At 40.8% G+C, this 17,151-nt stretch overlaps 1 protein-coding gene across 13 annotated transcripts in view; it reads right to left on the minus strand.

Annotated features, from left to right (window-relative positions):
• The window catches only part of atxn2 (ataxin 2), a 35,102-nt gene extending 18,230 nt beyond the window's left edge, over window positions 1-16,872 (minus strand). For 6 of the 13 annotated variants that reach the window (XM_084055762.1, XM_084055756.1, XM_084055761.1 and 3 more), the window contains exons 1-11: window positions 16,327-16,872; window positions 14,737-14,770; window positions 13,263-13,322; window positions 12,738-12,809; window positions 8,667-8,817; window positions 7,764-7,787; window positions 5,599-5,741; window positions 4,947-5,038; window positions 3,507-3,704; window positions 1,839-2,011; window positions 1,247-1,492 (exon numbers count right to left, since the gene is read on the minus strand). In XM_084055762.1, coding sequence (XP_083911888.1) covers window positions 1,247-1,492; window positions 1,839-2,011; window positions 3,507-3,704; window positions 4,947-5,038; window positions 5,599-5,741; window positions 7,764-7,787; window positions 8,667-8,817; window positions 12,738-12,809; window positions 13,263-13,322; window positions 14,737-14,770; window positions 16,327-16,448 — 1,315 coding nt within the window. In that variant the 5' untranslated portion in view covers window positions 16,449-16,872. The remainder of the gene's footprint in view (window positions 1-1,246; window positions 1,493-1,838; window positions 2,012-3,506; window positions 3,705-4,946; window positions 5,039-5,598; window positions 5,742-7,763; window positions 7,788-8,666; window positions 8,818-12,737; window positions 12,810-13,262; window positions 13,323-14,736; window positions 14,771-16,326) is intronic. The other 7 variants (XM_084055760.1, XM_084055753.1, XM_084055754.1 and 4 more) reach the window with 3 other exon arrangements.
• Window positions 16,873-17,151: the final 279 nt, after the last annotated feature.

The raw sequence follows: 17,151 nt of genomic DNA on the forward strand, positions 1-17,151 counted from the left end.
ACACACCATATACAGTAAGAACTCCTGTAACTTATTTATAAAGCAGAAAAAGAAAAAAAAAAGTTTTTTTTTTCAAAAACCGATACCGATATTTTCCCGATATCAATTTTTATGCTAATATCGGCCGATAATATCGGGAGGCCGATAATATCGGACATCCCTAAAAATGTAAATATGTAAATGAAATATTCACACCCAATTATTATTTATCTGTGTGGGGCCTGTCACTGCTACGCTGGCAAAGCTGCCATTGTGTGAACATGGAAAACAATGTAGCCAGCACCACCCAATGTGCACAAGCAGCTACCGAGAGCGCCCCACTGAAAACGTCTCACCCCTGTGCGTGAGTGCTGCACTGAAGAATCAGGGACCTTGCAGGAGATGTTTTGATTCATTTATTTCCTTCTCTATAAGAACTGACATGACTCATGAAACTCAATTGGGAAAATATATTTGTGTACTGAAGCATCTTTGCTTGTACCGAGGCGCTATGTAGCAAAAGCCTGAAAATGGACAATGCCAGTGTAGTCATCAAAACGGTTCATTGTATTACAGCCAATGGACTAAACCAATAATATGACGCTTGTTTGTCTGTAAATATTTTACGAAGCTTACCCTGCACACTTGAGCCAGGGCCTGTGCTCAAGTGTTACTTCCAATTAGACTACATCTTTTGTGAACATCAAGTCGTTATAGACAGTGCTTGAATAGTACTGCATGGTACCAGTTCTGCTGAATTTTGACATTTGGACAGTGCGGGTGGAATGCTCCGGTACACACCGGACAAAGTATGAAATACAAATAAAATATATAGTAAAGACATTCCTGTTTAGTTCTAGACCTGAAATCAGAAGCCTAAGAAGGTTTCAAACTTTATTTTTGTGTGATGGAACCGATTACTATGATAGCATTCACACCTTTGAGCATTGGCAGCACGCACGCACAGGAAAGTAATCTGGACCGCAAAAAGTTGCAAAGTGACCAATCCGAACTACAAGCTAAATTTAGTTTGACACCCCTGCTTTAACCTATAGTGGCAACTTCAGCCTAATATGTGCTTGTTCAGTTGCACACCAAACATCAACAAGGATATACTGTATATGAAAGTTTTGATTTAACTTAAGCCAACTCAAAGAATCTTAAACAATTTCAGCTAAATATAAGGCTCATCGTGATCTTTTCAAATATTACAACATGTCTTCAACTAGTGCTTTTGTCCGGGACTACTCCACACTCTTGTGGGTACCTTCCGAGGACATGCGTTTGGGCAGGGTGGAGGCTGGCGACGTGGGCCCGTGGTGGGCCGCAGAAGACGAGGAAGGGTAGGAGGGGTAGGAAGGATGGGAGGGAGGTCTGGAAGGTCGAGAGGGGGGTCTGGAGGGGGGCTTGGTGGGCGTGGCCGCCCTGGGAGGCAAGGAGGAGGGGCCAGACTGGTAGCGAGAGGGGGGTCGGGAGGAGGGAGATGGACAGGGCGAGGGCCAGTGGGATGAACCTATGGAGGGTGGAAGGGGGGTACAAATGATAAAGGATAACAAACAGAAAATGAGAAAAAAACAAATCAAGGGCATAATTAAAAGAAGGAATGAGAAGAGGGCTAAACAGAAGAGAAAGACATGGCAGGTAAGAAATAATGATATATGTAAGGAAAAAATATATACATATATATAAAATGATATGGAAACAGCAACAAAAATAAATCTCCTTGAATATCAGCCAAGATCACTTCTGTTATGACATTGTGTTGATATCATCTAACAATGAGATGTGAGGTTGACCAAACAAATAATGACACATGAGAGCATTAGAACCGTTTTGTTTGCATGTGTAGCACCCCCTACCTCCATTCACTACCCTCTGGTCGGCCCCAGAGCTGGGGCTGTAGTCGTGAGGTCCTGGTCGGGGAGTTTGTGGTCCGGTGGAACTCTGAACCAGACGGGGTGAATTCTGACGTCCCGCCCCCCATGACATAGCTTCTCTGTTCCTCTGGCTGGGGGGAATGTACTTGTTTTCTCTATATACATAAACAAAGACATGCCACAGGGAGAACTGGTTAGATAACTATGTACAAGTCATCAGTCCCAATAATTAAGGGGTTGGATTTGATTAGATTTTTTGGAGAGGCTCTTCAGAGCAATATATCAAAAGGACTAAGGAGAGGTTGCAGTGCTATCACCTATTCCTCCTTGACAAACAAATGTAATTCCTGTGCACAGGCACGGTGTTCGAATGATATGTTGTTAGTCCAGCACAACCGTGGGTCCACCACTTCCCAAACATCACATGACATTCCTCTCTGTTCATATACAATGAATACTTACTGAGCAAGGTCAGCTTGAAATGAAAATGAAATAGAATGTGGAATTACAATATTTAGTTATGGACCAAACATCCATATTCAGTTCAACTCCAATACTCGTTTCTGACTGACTGATCCCTAATATTGGATATCGAGACCCCTCAAACATAGTCCTAGCCAACAATTGAATCACCATCAATGCTCATAATACATTAAAATGCTTGTAAGGAAGTGAATCTATATTACTCACTAATATATATATATTAGTGAGATATATTGCTCACATATTGTGATTTGTTTTTATTAGTGTGAATATTTTTCATATTTCGTGAATTACGGTAATAATAATAGATCCACCGTCTCGCCGTTATTCCATATTTGGGCAAGCCATCCTCCACAGGCATGCCATGCAGCTATTTAGACATGGTTTTGTTCTGAAATATCTTTCTATAAATACCCTTTATACCCATATATCCCTGATATCATCAATATGACATCATAGAACTGACATCATAGACTGGCCTCCAAGTACAATGATAAAGGGGACCGCAAGTACTCTGACAACGTGTACAATGGATACAACAGGTATTACATAACCCGAAGGGCATGCGATCCCAACGGACATCGACCTATTAAAGTAAATGACATAAAAATTGCCTCTCTTTTTATTGGGAGACCTTGTTGTTTAACCTCAGGGTTTTTCCTGGCTCAGAATGGGCAAGTTTGACAGAAATCTATACATTTGACTGTTATTTCTGATCATATCAAGTGTCTATAATGCTAGAGAAAATGAAACCCCAATTAACAAAATGAAAAAAAAGAAAAAAGGGTCAGGTTATTGACTACAGGCCTAGTGACTGATTTGTTGATAAGCAAATAACAGCTCATCTTACTTGGGCACAAACAAATAAAAGGATACATATTTGACGTGATTATCCTTTGGCCAAAGACTATCTATGCAGGAAAAAACATTTGTTGCCTGCACTAGTCAGTTTACCAAATAAATGGTTACTACTACTTAGTATAGTGGATACCAAATACATGGGTACCACTACGTAGTCTAGTGGATACCAAATACATGGGTGCCACTACGTAGTCTAGTGGATACCAAATACATGGGTAGTACTACTTAGTCTTGTGTATACATTTATGTGCAAGTATGCTTATGTGCGAGTATGATCTGCTGTCAAGTGTGTATGTATATTCTCACCTGCTGAGTGTGTGCGTCTCCCTCTCCCCCCTCTCCCCCCGCACCACGGCTGTGTATTTGTCCTCCTCAGAGCGCTCGTCATTCTCCAGCGCCACGCGGGCCTTGTAGGTGGCGCTGGCCTCAATCTCCTCGGCCAGCTGTGCAGCACGCGCCTCTCTCTTCAGGAACTCTTCAGAGTTGTCTCGCTCCAGGGGAACCCTGATAAAACAAGCGCAAAGTAGAAAGAAAATAAAAAGGGGGGGGGGGGATTCTATAAGCTTTCATTTCTTAAAAAGTCAAGTGATGAATTTCACCTCCTATTCTAAGAGTCCAGCCGATATCAAAACACATTTAGGGCTGTGATAATGATAACACAAAGAGCAGAAAACAATGGAAGTAAAGACAGGAAAACTAGAATCCCTATTAAAACATGTGGTGGTTGATCGTCTAAATACTGCAATCATGGAAAAACAAGAATATAAATTATCTTGTGGAGACCCACAGGAAGGGGGCCCCTGATTCATAGTTTAAGAAACAAAACTACTTCCTGTGCATACTAGGCATACTTCCATGAATTCTGACCCAGTAATCTTTAATACACAGACATTTAGAATGTGCTCTGACTCTGACACGATTGTTATAAACTGCAAACTGGCAAATGTACTTCTTTAAAACTGTGACTATGAACAGAGGACTAAAGAATATACTGTATATATGCTTGAAATTAACTTTTTTAACCAGCAATATATGCAATTCTTGTATCTGATTTGTTTTTTTAAACAACAATATAACAGTACGGTTTACAAGTACATGAAAATGCAGTGGGCTTCACACAATATCCTGGCTAGGCATTTAAAATATGGCCACCTTGCTCTCCCTCTATCTATTCAATGAGACTGAGGCATCGAGGAGGACGCTGTAAATACTAAATTAATAAATGTAAATATAGTAACCTAAATAATATTGCCATAAGCTTAAGTCATCAACACAATGTAGGCATTGGTAGAATAAATGCTGTGCTTCTGTGCAAACAAAGAACAAACATCATAGAATAAACAGCGTGTCGTTGTAGAAACATTATGACAAAAGCGGATAAACATTGGGCTGGAACACCATTACATTGGCCATTGCATATAGCTACTCACAACTCATTCTAATGTGTGCAACAAGTCAAGTAGTATTGTCATAAATATAACATTTTCAATAGGTGATTCTGAATATTTAAATCAGAATCTTTTAATCAATATTCAATTGTCGCACTATACCAGCTGTACGTCCTCCTTTGACTGTTTTGTCGTCTCTGCCTAGAGACACACAGTCTAGGCAACACACACACACCGGTGCTCACACATGTACTGAGCAGCCTCACCTCTAAGCAATCAAATGGTCTCGTTAACTTGAAAACACAGGACTCACTGACAAAATATCCTATACATCACATGGTTACTCAGTCAGGCTTACGTATACGTGGACAAGCTGCTGTCATATGTAGACAGGACTCCGTACTTCTCCTCGTTGTATTTGAACATGTCATTGGGGTCCCACCCGTTAGACTAATGTGAGAGAGAAAGAAAGAAAGCGAGTGGGAGTCAGAGACTGTGTAATGATACATCAGCGTGAGTAGCATTCTGTGTGACGTGTGTGTGTACACATCGTGTATTAGGGTTGGGTAACACAAATCTATTTCCCAATTCATTGTGAATTTTATTTACAATTCACCAAATCCTAAAGCTCTACATTTTTTTTGTATCTCATATATTTCTTGGACATCATCATCTTAAGGATTCCTTGGCCCATGAGCCACAATTTGAGGTTATGTTCATTTCAGTTCTGTGCACCTCAAGCACCTGTATTTGTATTTGCAAAATCTCTATGCCCTGTTTTTACCTAGTTTTTAATTTCACCCTTTAGCCTAGTAGGGTCCCATGTAATTGTTTTAAACCCTGTAGCAGCTTTGAGATTTGCAAAACAGTTAAGTGCGTTATAAATCAAATGTATTATTATTATCATTATTACAGAGACGCTTGCGGCTTGCAATGGGAAACTGAAAATACATAGGCAAGACTACATTTGTATGCTTGGATTTTGCAGTGTTGGTTGGGATTTTGCATACATTGTTTGATCCTACCACGTCTGTATCCAGTGACTCCAGACTGTCTCCAGAGGTGTGGGTCTCTCCTCCATCCCAGGGTTCCAGATCCTTCTCCTTGTGTTCGCCGTTGATCCGACCAGTCACTGCCGCGTCTGTAAAGTTGTCTGTGGAGACAAACATGCAAGAAACGCGGTACATGAGCACTGTAAGCATAGACACGGTTTGCAGAGACATGATGTTTACCTGGTATCCTAGTTTCTTTAAAGCACTACAATGTTCTCTCTGTACTCTACTTATGAGATTATTTTTTACCAGGTTTGTTGACACTCATGCCATTTACCCTGATTTAGTACTTGTAAATCGCACTGGAGAAAAGTGTCTACTATATGCCTATATTGTTAACTGCAATGAACTGTTTTCTCTTACAGTACATGTACTTTAGTTGGCTCAAACGCTGCCGAAAGGTGTTTGGAAACCTTGGAAAAACCTTTGGAAATTTTGTTTCAACCCAAGTCACTCTGCTCACAACCAAGGGAGCCAGCACTGGTGGACCATGCACATAATGCAAAATCTGCCCTACCGCGCCATTCTGTGCAACGTGCACAAAAGCGCTACTACTGCGGTGTAGGGTACGATGGATTTATAAAAGGTGATGCAAGGTGCAAACGCTGTGCAACCAGACAACATTGGGGGCTTAATTTGATCTAGCATGCTTTATGCACATGGTCCATCATGGGGAGTTGCAATCAGGGGTGGGGTTGTGGGCCGAGGGGCATACAAATCAAAAGAGGGCATTGTCAGGGGAAAGCAAACATGCATTTATATTGCAGTCAATAGTATGGATTAGTGTGTGTGTGTGTGTGTGTGTGTGTGTGTGTGTGTGTGTGTGTGTGTGTGTGTGTGTGTGTGTGTGTGTGTGTGTGTGTGTGTGTGTGTGTGTGTGTGTGTGTGTGTGTGTGTGTGTAAGAAAATTACTAATTTACATATTTGCAATCAGTTACTTTCAATGGATTAATCCATGTTTCTCTTGTCATACATCTTTATCCTCTGCCTTGAGTTTTTCTCAAGCAGGTTTAGATAATAGATGTTCTACATTAAGAGAATGTATTGCTGTATTCTGATGGAACAGAACTACTTCTCCACCAATATGCAAAGGCTTGAGTGTCCATCTTTACTTAAGGCTCTGAGCACTACAACATTAGTTCTCATAGTGGGGTCCGGGGACCCCCAGGGGTCCTCGGGGCGGTTCCAGGGGGTCCCCAGCAAAAACCGTGCAAACTTTGAATATATATTATTTTCAAATCGAACATTTGCAACTCAGATCTTTGCTTCTGGGGGTCCCTGGAACAAAATATTTTGAGATAGGGGTCCACAGCCAAATACATATAATTTTGGGGGTCCTTGACATGAAAAGGTTTGAGAACCACTGCTATACAGTACCTTGCTGCACAACAGCCTTGTGTTTTTGAACCTGCTTGTCAAAAGCATATACTATGGGTTCCCAAACTTTTCAGCCCGCAACCCCAAAATAAGGCGGAAATTGACTCGCGACCCCACCTAAACCTGGAGGTCATTTATGCACATAAACTTGCATGTTCGGTGCGCATTTGTAATGTGTTAAAATGGTAAAATGTACCATTTGTGATCATTTTAGATGGTATTTCATCCATTCTGTTGAAGAAAAAGTTTTAAAAAAATAAAAAATAAAAAGGATTTTTTTTAATGACCCAAAATAATTTCGCGACCCCACGTCAGTCTCCCGCGACCCCTACTTTGGGAACCCCTGCTGTAGGTGACTGATTAACATAATCCACAGAAAGCAACATCATGCCAATATAATGGTGTATCTGGTGAAAGGAATGTGAAGAGTCAGATATTTGACTCTTAACCTGGGGTTTATGGAAGCAGTGTCCCTTCTCCTGGATTAAGCCTTGATGTGTACATGAAGGTTATTTCAATTAAGTAACTTGTTAAAAGCTTAGGCTAAAGCCAAGCCAGGGAAATTGCCGGATCATGCTTTCATCTTTCAACAAATCTTATCTCTCTGTGTGTGTGTGTGTGTGTGTGTGTGTGTGTGTGTGTGTGTGTGTGTGTGTGTGTGTGTGTGTGTGTGTGTGTGTGTGTGTGTGTGTGTGTGTGTGTGTGTGTGTGTGAAGATGTGAGATTAGAAAACATTCATATATTACCTGCAAGTCCTGCATCAGATGCGACTAGAGCGTTGGAGAGGAGAGACAGACAGACAAGAGAGAGGGTTAGAAGAGAGATGGAATTGACCGACTACTAGACAGACTTGGCAAGCAACAATACTGGGGATCCAACAAAAAAGAAAGAAATTCCCAATTTATCAGAAGAAATCTCACCTCGGTACTTAATTTCATCTGAAGTGACTGGGTTACAAGGTCTGATCCCTTATTCAATATTTCTGCTAAATCTATGATGTTCATAATCTCTATGATGGAAATAAGCTTTTTGCGTTTTATTCTTTGACAGATATGTACATACTGTATATGTTCATATATATGCATTTTTGTCAATAAAAACGTCAAAACATATCTGGTAAACCGGCAATCTTAGTGCAGAGATAAACTCAGATTTTCTATCTAGTCACACTGATCTACAGCTGATCAGCTTAATGGGACAATCAATCTTTAGGTCTACTGTATACAGGACCGAATGGAAATCCCTCACACATATTAGCAGCTCATATTTATATCTTAACACTTTCCCACACAGCCTCGGGCTTATTCTGGTTCAAAAGAACTGTGTGGGATCAAAATGAATTAGATGAAGGAGGCTCAATCAGTCTTTTTATTGAGTGTCCTAGCCGTGCCAGGGAGACCTTCAGACCAATCAATACTTCACATTATTCTACAATGACTGGCCTCTCAGTGCAGAAAGGATTTAACATGCGACTTGGTCTCTACGACATCACCACAGTAAAATACAGACTGAATGAGCTGAGTAAGCTGTGTGTATCGTCCCAATTGGACATTGCATTTACAAGTGTGTGTATGTATATATGTATGTGCATGCGCGCACACGCACACACACACACACACACAAAATCTCTTCTCTACAAGCTTCTGTACCTTTCCGGGCGAAATTGAGGTCCACATCTTTGAAGGTCACCACTACGACATCAGAAGCCTTGAAAATGATGCTTTCTACGATATCCTCTTTCCTGGGGCCCGCACTAGGCTCAGGGCTCTTTCTGTGGGCCGCATCCAACACCAGGTCACACTGCAGGACACAACAGTATTAAAACTTAATAACAGCAATTCAGAAATCCTGGAAAAAATACAATGCTTCCATTAATGGCCTGGTCACATTACCCAGTGGGATTTAAGAGAGCAGCTAATATGAGAGGCCTACAGTAAATGAGCCTTGCTGTTTATATTAAATAAGTACAACATGGTCAGAGTAATGTGTATTGACAATGGAGTTTGTTCTGCCAACGGAGCTGCATAATTGAACTCCTAAAATTACTCGGGTTAAATGTCTGATTCTTGCAAACCAAAATTTCCCCCATGAGAGAGAGAGGGGGAAATAGGCTTCCTCTCATCCTAAAAAGGGAAGGATAAGGACCCACTCCTCCTCTGTAAAAAGGAGAGATTAGAGAAGAGTGCAAACTTTGTGTATGCCACCTTTGGGGTGAAGCTGCCCCCTGAGTGCTGACTAGGCATCATCTTTCTGCACACTTAACCATGAGCGAGAAATTGACAGATGTGACTCCATATCTGCACCTAGGGAACAACACAAGTTCTAGTGCTGGAAGTATACCTTATTTTTAGCTATACCAGTTTGAATTCACAGAAAATTACTGCATGAGATTTTTGCAATACTGTCATATGGTATTTAATCGTTTTTCTTCCAATCAATAAAAATTGATTGCATTTATTATGATAAAGAACTTGTAGGGGTGTCCAGGTGGCATAGAGAGGCATAACACTCGACCAACTCGGCAGAGACAGATTTTTCCCACGACAGAAATTTCCCAGGAGGTGCTTCTGGCTTGGCCGGGCACTCAAGACAATTGTCAATCTTTGCAGGTGGAGAAACCGGCAGGGTATTTTTTCTCTTGATGCTGCACTATTGGCTTCTATTGGGTGGTCGTAAACTGGGGAAGATAGTATGAACCTACGCAGGCATTACACTCTCCTGGAGAAACTTCTCATTGTCAGGTGACAAGAAGCGTCTGGAAACTCCATGTGTATCGGAGAAAGGAATAATTTGGGACGCAAACTTAATGTGAAAAGACTTTTTGGAATAGTACACACAAAACAAGATCATAGAGTATTATAATTGTCAAAATCCATTAAAAGTCTCAGACACTTTTAAAACTGACCTAAAAACATGGCTGTCCTCAAATTATAAATGGACGTAGGCAATCTTACCCCCTCCTGTCTTGCCCCCAGAGTCAAATGCATCACAAACTCACTCACCAAGCTCCACAGAAGGAGCCCCGTGGGAGTGTCATCCTCTGTCTCCCTCTTTTCGGTAAATATATCTAGAATTGCTTTTAGTGTTGTTGCTGATATGTAACGTATTGTATGTCTTGATGAATTGAGTACAAAGGACCACAATGTAAACAAGCCCCCCCAGGGCTTTTTGTGTTATCCTTTTAGCATAGCTTTTGAATCCAAACGTATTAAGTATTCAATCAATCAGTCAGTCATAGTTGTAATACATCTATCCTATAATTCACCATCTAAACTATAATTCACCAATCTGTGTGTGTGTGTGTGTGTGTGTGTGTGTGTGTGTGTGTGTGTGTGTGTGTGTGTGTGTGTGTGTGTGTGTGTGTGTGTGTGTGTGTGTGTGTGTGTGTGTGTGTGTGTGTGTGTCTCTCACTCTGTGGCCGATGTAACTCTGCAATTTCACCAATCTGTGTGTGTCTGTGTCACTCTGTGGCCGGCCTTTCTCGGAAAGCGTCGACTGAACGGTCTCAAACTTGCCATCTGTGTCTCACCAGGCAGTGCCATTCGGCACTGTGGTAGCTTCTATCTGTATCTGTCTGACAGTGGGCCGTCGGTTTCACGGATTGGCAGAGCATCACGTTTGTGCCACTTAGCCAGTGTAAGTCCCTGATTGGACAAATCCGACCCGTAGGCTTAACTGATTGGCGAGCTTCGCGTAACGTTTGTGCAGCATGGCCAATACAAGTGACAGAGAATGGAATAGACCAGAAAATAGCCAAAGCTAATAATATGGTAGTATAGGTAGTAGGCTTAGGGAGGAAGGTAGTTGCTGGCTATGCATCAAAGAAAGAGGAACGCCACTCCATACACTGTATGAATGTGAAATAGTCCATGATTTCTGGTCTACTGTTATTATATGTATTAACAATATAATGGAAACAGAATTCACTGTGAATCCGGCATTGTGTTGGGTATTATAAATGTTAAACTGTCCTCGCAAAAGGGTTCTTGGGTGGAATTAGCGCTCATAACAGGATGCAGGATAGAATTGAGAAATCAAAGGAGAAAATGTATCTCAAAGAATGGTGAGATTAGATGACCAGGGTAGCCTCCTTTGAACAACTTATTCACAAAATGAATAATAGTTTACATACTTTCTGAAAGATATGGGGTCCATATATTGGATTTATTCATGGTAATTGATCAACATAATAATGAAGATCATCAAACAAGCATTATTGTATATACTTTTTGCTCACCAGGTGCTTTTGGGAAATCTGTATTCTGTGGTATTGTGTGGGGGTAGCGGAGTTGGGTTAATATTTGACACACATGTACGACAAAGGGAAATGTAATTGATATGTACAACTGTTTTGTTTTTTGTTTTTTTCGCTTTGCATTTGTGTATTCATGTTTCTTTGTTTTTCTTGTTTGTATGATATTGCTTGTCTTGGTACATGTTCTGTCCAAGAGATTTGTTTACGCCTGTTTAACATTCTTTTAAGGATGCGTGTGTCTAAAACTTAAAAGCATTTAAATCGGGGGGGTGGGGGGGGGAGGATGTTGGGATGGAGGAGAAGGAAGGCATCTTTATCAAATTCAAATAAAAGTGGGTGAGAACAGAAGGTATAGTATGGGAAGTAGGAGAAAGGAGGTCATCATAACGTAAGTATAAGTATGATGACCATGTAATCCCGACATGCATGGCACGAGTAGGCCTGCGCCCAGTCTAGTTACAGTAATTTTATAATGTATTAATCGGATCATGTTGTAATTACAAGTCAATACAATTCACAAATTGGCCACTGGATACTTTAAAAAGTAATGACATTCCTGAAGGTGTAGGCATAAACATTTTGTGAGTTGTTCTTGCACAGATTGAATGCTATATGTTCAATACTTAAAGCACTCAACCACTTACTGTATAGTAGCAACTTATAAACACACTACAATATAATGTATAATAACAGTGATTATAATGCTTTATACAATATATTATAATGTAGCACAATCATGAGAATTATAATACACTATGATCTTGGCCAAAACACAAATGACCAGCAGTTATAGCATTATATTGGACATTATACATAATTATAAAACACTTTATGTGTTATGCTTATTGTTATAAAGCATTATGAGTTTTTATGCATCTTTTTTATTACAAGTATTCATGAGTGCTGATAACTGTAATTATACAGCGTTATGAGCAGATCACAGTGTATTTATACAGTGCAGACCTTTTAAGTCATTATAAAATGCTTTATAAAATTGTATAAGCAGATTATAATTTATTATAAGTATGTTCATATATAGACATGGACTTCATAGGAAGTGTTACTGAGAGGTTTGTGGAAAACGTGGAGTGGGAGCCAATAAGTGGCAATGGTGGAAACCCTCAGATAGCATAGACAAGGTTTGGTTTCAGAAAAACGTGTAAATGGTATGTCACTCACTGCAAAGTTATGAGGTAAATATAGGCGCAAAAGCAACTTGCCTGAATACCCTGGACCCTCTGTTTACATCAGAAATGAACTTTTTAAGTAAAACAAAACATTCTGAGTATTCTATATGATGTTGAATTGCTTTGCATTTCTTCTATATTATTTTGAGTTCCAATTCAAGTACTGTTGGTAAAATAGTAGTCCCTAGTAAAACAATATTTCTGTGATGCAAGGGGGAGGGCTTCCGTTTAAAATATGCATGAGGAAAACCATCGCTCCCTGACATGGTGATCCTTACCTCTGGGCCGTATGTCTTAAACACTCCTTCATAGACTGTGCCATTCTTCACTTTCAGCTCACACTTGGTCCCCTGTAAACAAGTAAACCAATCACTTTCATTGTCTGCAATAGTCAGTCATACATTGCAGTATCACTATGAATTTATCCCCTCTGAAAACAGGTTTACGAACCAATCTGCAGCAAAACTGAAATAAACAAATGATTGATCAATCTCTGCTTTGTTTCTGCAACCAGCTGTCTCTTATAATTACACAGGCTTGGTTTATTGCAGCGTAGACATTTTGGAGACAACAGCATGTGGTGAATGACAGCCTGCAAGGCATGCTGTTGTAACCAATTCGTTTACAGTAGGCAGGACTCGCATGGCCGATTCACACAAGGTTTTCTTTGACAGTTTATATTCTGCTTTCCTTGCCTCCTCCTCAGCATCACACATACAGTAGGACCAATTCCAAAAGCATACACTGCATATGACATTCTGTGAATGGAGCTAAATCTCACAGACAGGACAGAGCAAACATACCACCACTGATGTCAAGACGTGGACCATCCTCATATTTGCATATACACCATTGAAAACAACCTGAGGAAAAACACAACAACTCAGTTACAACGTTGAACAGTCACTCAGCCCATTTGTTTATAGTGTAAAGTACTGCATCTTGTACCATATGTACTTTGGAGGAAGAAAAAAACAAAACACATGGTTCGTAAAAGGAAGGCCTTGCCCTTGAAAGAAGGCAGAAAAAAACATCTCTGGAAGAAAAAACATCTGTGCAGGAATTAGATTAATCTCCTTTTCCCTGTCGTTGCACGCCAGCGATTGTCAACCAGGAAATGCAAAGCAGTGAGGAGTGTGAAACTAGTTGCTAGGTAATCTAACATTATGTTATATAGATATATATTTTAAGCGAAAAAATCTCAATATCAGTTTTTACTTGTATGTGTATTGCACCTACATATATTTATAAAAAACATTATTTCAATACCATTTCACCAAGCAGACAAGCCTGTAAACCATGGAGACTAACCAACTCAAGTGTCTCGAATTTTTTGAAACTAAAATTTCAAATTTCCACAACCGTATAAAAAGGAATGTTAGCAAGTGGTATAAGTACATATAAAGGCAATACTGTTGATTGCAACAGTTTTTATGAATGCTGGCTGGCTGCAGATAGAAAGAATGATACATTAATTTAACATTAATTTATACAAGGCAATGGATATAACTCTACTCCAGTGATTATACAGAATGCACATTTTTTTAAACGTCCGGCATGAAGCAGTACTTTCTGTTAATAAAAAGATTGACTGTGACTATTCCTCTTTAAAGATGCTCCAATGCACATATTATTGAAAGACAAATGAGACTAGTCTAAGATTAACAAAACATCAGACTTTAGTTGGGATTACACAGTGACAACTATTAACCCTGTTTAAATATAATATTGTGTGTGTGTGTGTGTGTGTGTGTGTGTGTGTGTGTGTGTGTGTGTGTGTGTGTGTGTGTGTGTGTGTGTGTGTGTGTGTGTGTGTGTGTGTGTGTGTGTGTATATACTGTACACATGCATATAAAGACATCAACAATCTAATCCAGTGTTGAATATGAAGATGCTGTACCTATAGTAGTTTACCCTGTGCAACTCATTGAACCAAATGTGACTGACATATGATATACATACATCGTATTTTAGGATCTTTAGGTGAAAGTATGTTTTGTAATTGATGAATTATACTTCTTTGTTATCACGGTATATATAAGATTGTGATTGTACTATTTATCCTTTATTCAGCCAAGAAGGTCCCAGAAACAATATTTCTTATTCCGAGTGGTCTGCTGAAGGTGGTGGCCGTAAAGAGCAAAAGTTTACATAAAATTTAACATGATGGTCACATAAAGTACATAATACATTTAAAAAGAGAATCATGGGTACAGCCTTTAGATTACAAAGCTTTATGAAAAAGCAGTAATTAAATGAATATAGGCTACTACTTACTGATGTAGAAGGACCTTTGCCACTGTGTCGTCCTCTGAAACAAATAAGGACATCATTGTCAAAACATTACATTGTCATTCGGGGTTCTCTACCAGGATTTTGTGACACGGTACTGCTGTGGAGCCCTAAACAACATAACACTGATATGCTGTCATGGCAGGGTGTAGGATTGACCTGTTAAAAATTCACAGTGATGTTGCTGAAAATGTATATGCAGCAGAGCCATTGTTACACTATATGGGGAGAACCCGGGTTATCATCACCACCTGATCTACAACTGCGTGGACTGATGATCCATGTATACTCATGTTCAAGTGGCTGTCAGCCAAACACTGTAGCCTTTCTCTAAGCGTGTCCTAAAATGCACCTTGTATGGGTAGCTGGCACAGTGCCCTAAACACACAATTCTCTTCTTCTTCCTCTGAGTTGAGTGAAAGTAGGAAATTCCCACTTTCATAACTGAACAGCAGGTTTGATTCGTTTCCAACAATATTAGCCTCACAGCAGCTACTACTGAGCACTGAGCAGCAGCACAATAAAAGCTCATATTCTTTGATGACAACTAAATCACAATACCAACATTATTATTAAGATAGGCTAGTGAACACCACAGTTACAAGGGGTGTCTAACTAGTCCAACCTCATTTTACAAAATCTTGGGCATGACCCCATTGGATAAAGCCTGTGCAATGAAAGGGACATGCTGTCCTAGTGGCCCTCCAAATAATCAAGTAAAACGCACAGATATGCAAACACCTACTGCATTGGTGATCTGGAGTATTTCATAAATGTCATGTTTCAAGGACACTATTTCACATAAGCGGCAACGTCAAGGTTGAAAGCCTGTAATTCCTATCTCCTCTCCTCCTCACCCCTTCACCACCCCGCCCCTTTCTCTCATGCATTCGCCCACACATTTTTGTATCAATTTCTTTGGCAAACCCATTGCAGCATTGTTGCGGAAACATGCCAGACGCGTGTCAATCACGTCAAAACAAAACCAGTGTCTCCTTACAGTGCGATCGCAGATCAAAGTTGCCATGGTGCATTCCGTTAAACAGACATTAACACTGAATGAGGCGAGCGCACTTGATTAAAAGCACGGGCTGTCAAACGGCTAATCAGCTAACGGTTAGCGGCTACCCGGCTATGAACTTCAGACAGGGCTGGATTATGTCTAGTGGACGTTAGTTTAACATCAGCAAACACGCGAGTGACATTACAACCACAAGCTCTCGTGAAAATATGCTGCTCGTTCAAAATAAGCCAAAATATACGTGGTGCCGTGCACGATCGTCTCACGGATGATGGGAGAGGTAACGTTAGGTCGAAGTTCCAACGCCGGAGCAGCAGACACAGGCCTCAACGTTAAGCTAGGGGGGGACCAAACACGTCGCAACAAGGCCCCAAAATACGTTCACTGTAACGCACCACACAAAAAAACACGTTTTTCCACAGCATAACTAAAATGTCACTTCCCACAACTAACACCGTGGGGTCTCGCTGGCACTGTGGCACGGGACAAAGTCAACATCATGATCAGACAGTGTGTAAATATGTCGCCACGGGGTGTTTTCTCTTTCCACCGACCTGCCTACATTCTGCCGTCCGCCGCCGCCGCCGCTTCCCCCTGCAGCACCAGAGGCAGCGGCACCGCCGGCGCTGCTGCTGCCGCCGCCGGGCTTGCGATTTCCACCAGCCTTCATTGACATGGTGTCGGTCCCATAAACGACAACGTTTGCAAGTGTTGTTCTAATGTTTTGAAACGACCAGCTGCACGCTGACGATGGTGGAGACCGTTTTCAGCTGCGTGACAGCCAGCTAGCAGTCACTCTGATATGCAAGCTAGCTAGCGGAGCAGGACTAGGCTAGGCTTGTCTAGGCTGGCCGTTTAAGGAAGATGCTATGCTAATAAAGCTAGCTAAATTAGCAATATGTACAATATCTATTAAAACGGAACAAAAAACCTATCTTAAAAAAAAAGACAATATGTGCCAATTGCTTTTTAGGCAATAAGCGTATCTAGTACACCTCTTGTCAATTGGATATTCAATTCTAAAGGTTATTTTCGATTATGTGTCAAACGGGGTTTCCAGGCTCTCTTGGATTCTAGTCCGTTGCTAACAGCGAAAAGACCAAAACAGTCTGAAAGGGGACAAAAAACGGCGGAGGGATATTATGACAGACAGCCGCGCCACGGCACGTTCACACGACCAACCCCAAAATATGTCTGCTCCGCTTTGACAGCAATAACAGGAATATGTGTTTTATTATTAGAACAATATTATAGGCATTGCGCCACGAGAAATGGATGGACGTTTCTCATTTTGGGAGATATCAGACGTTACTACATGGCACTATTTACAGGAAGTCCATGAGACCCGAGTGTGGCACGATTCGGAGGATCCACGTGAG

This window comes from Gymnoscopelus microlampas (assembly GCF_963454915.1).
Source record: "Gymnoscopelus microlampas genome assembly, chromosome: 4".
Taxonomy (NCBI): domain Eukaryota; kingdom Metazoa; phylum Chordata; class Actinopteri; order Myctophiformes; family Myctophidae; genus Gymnoscopelus; species Gymnoscopelus microlampas.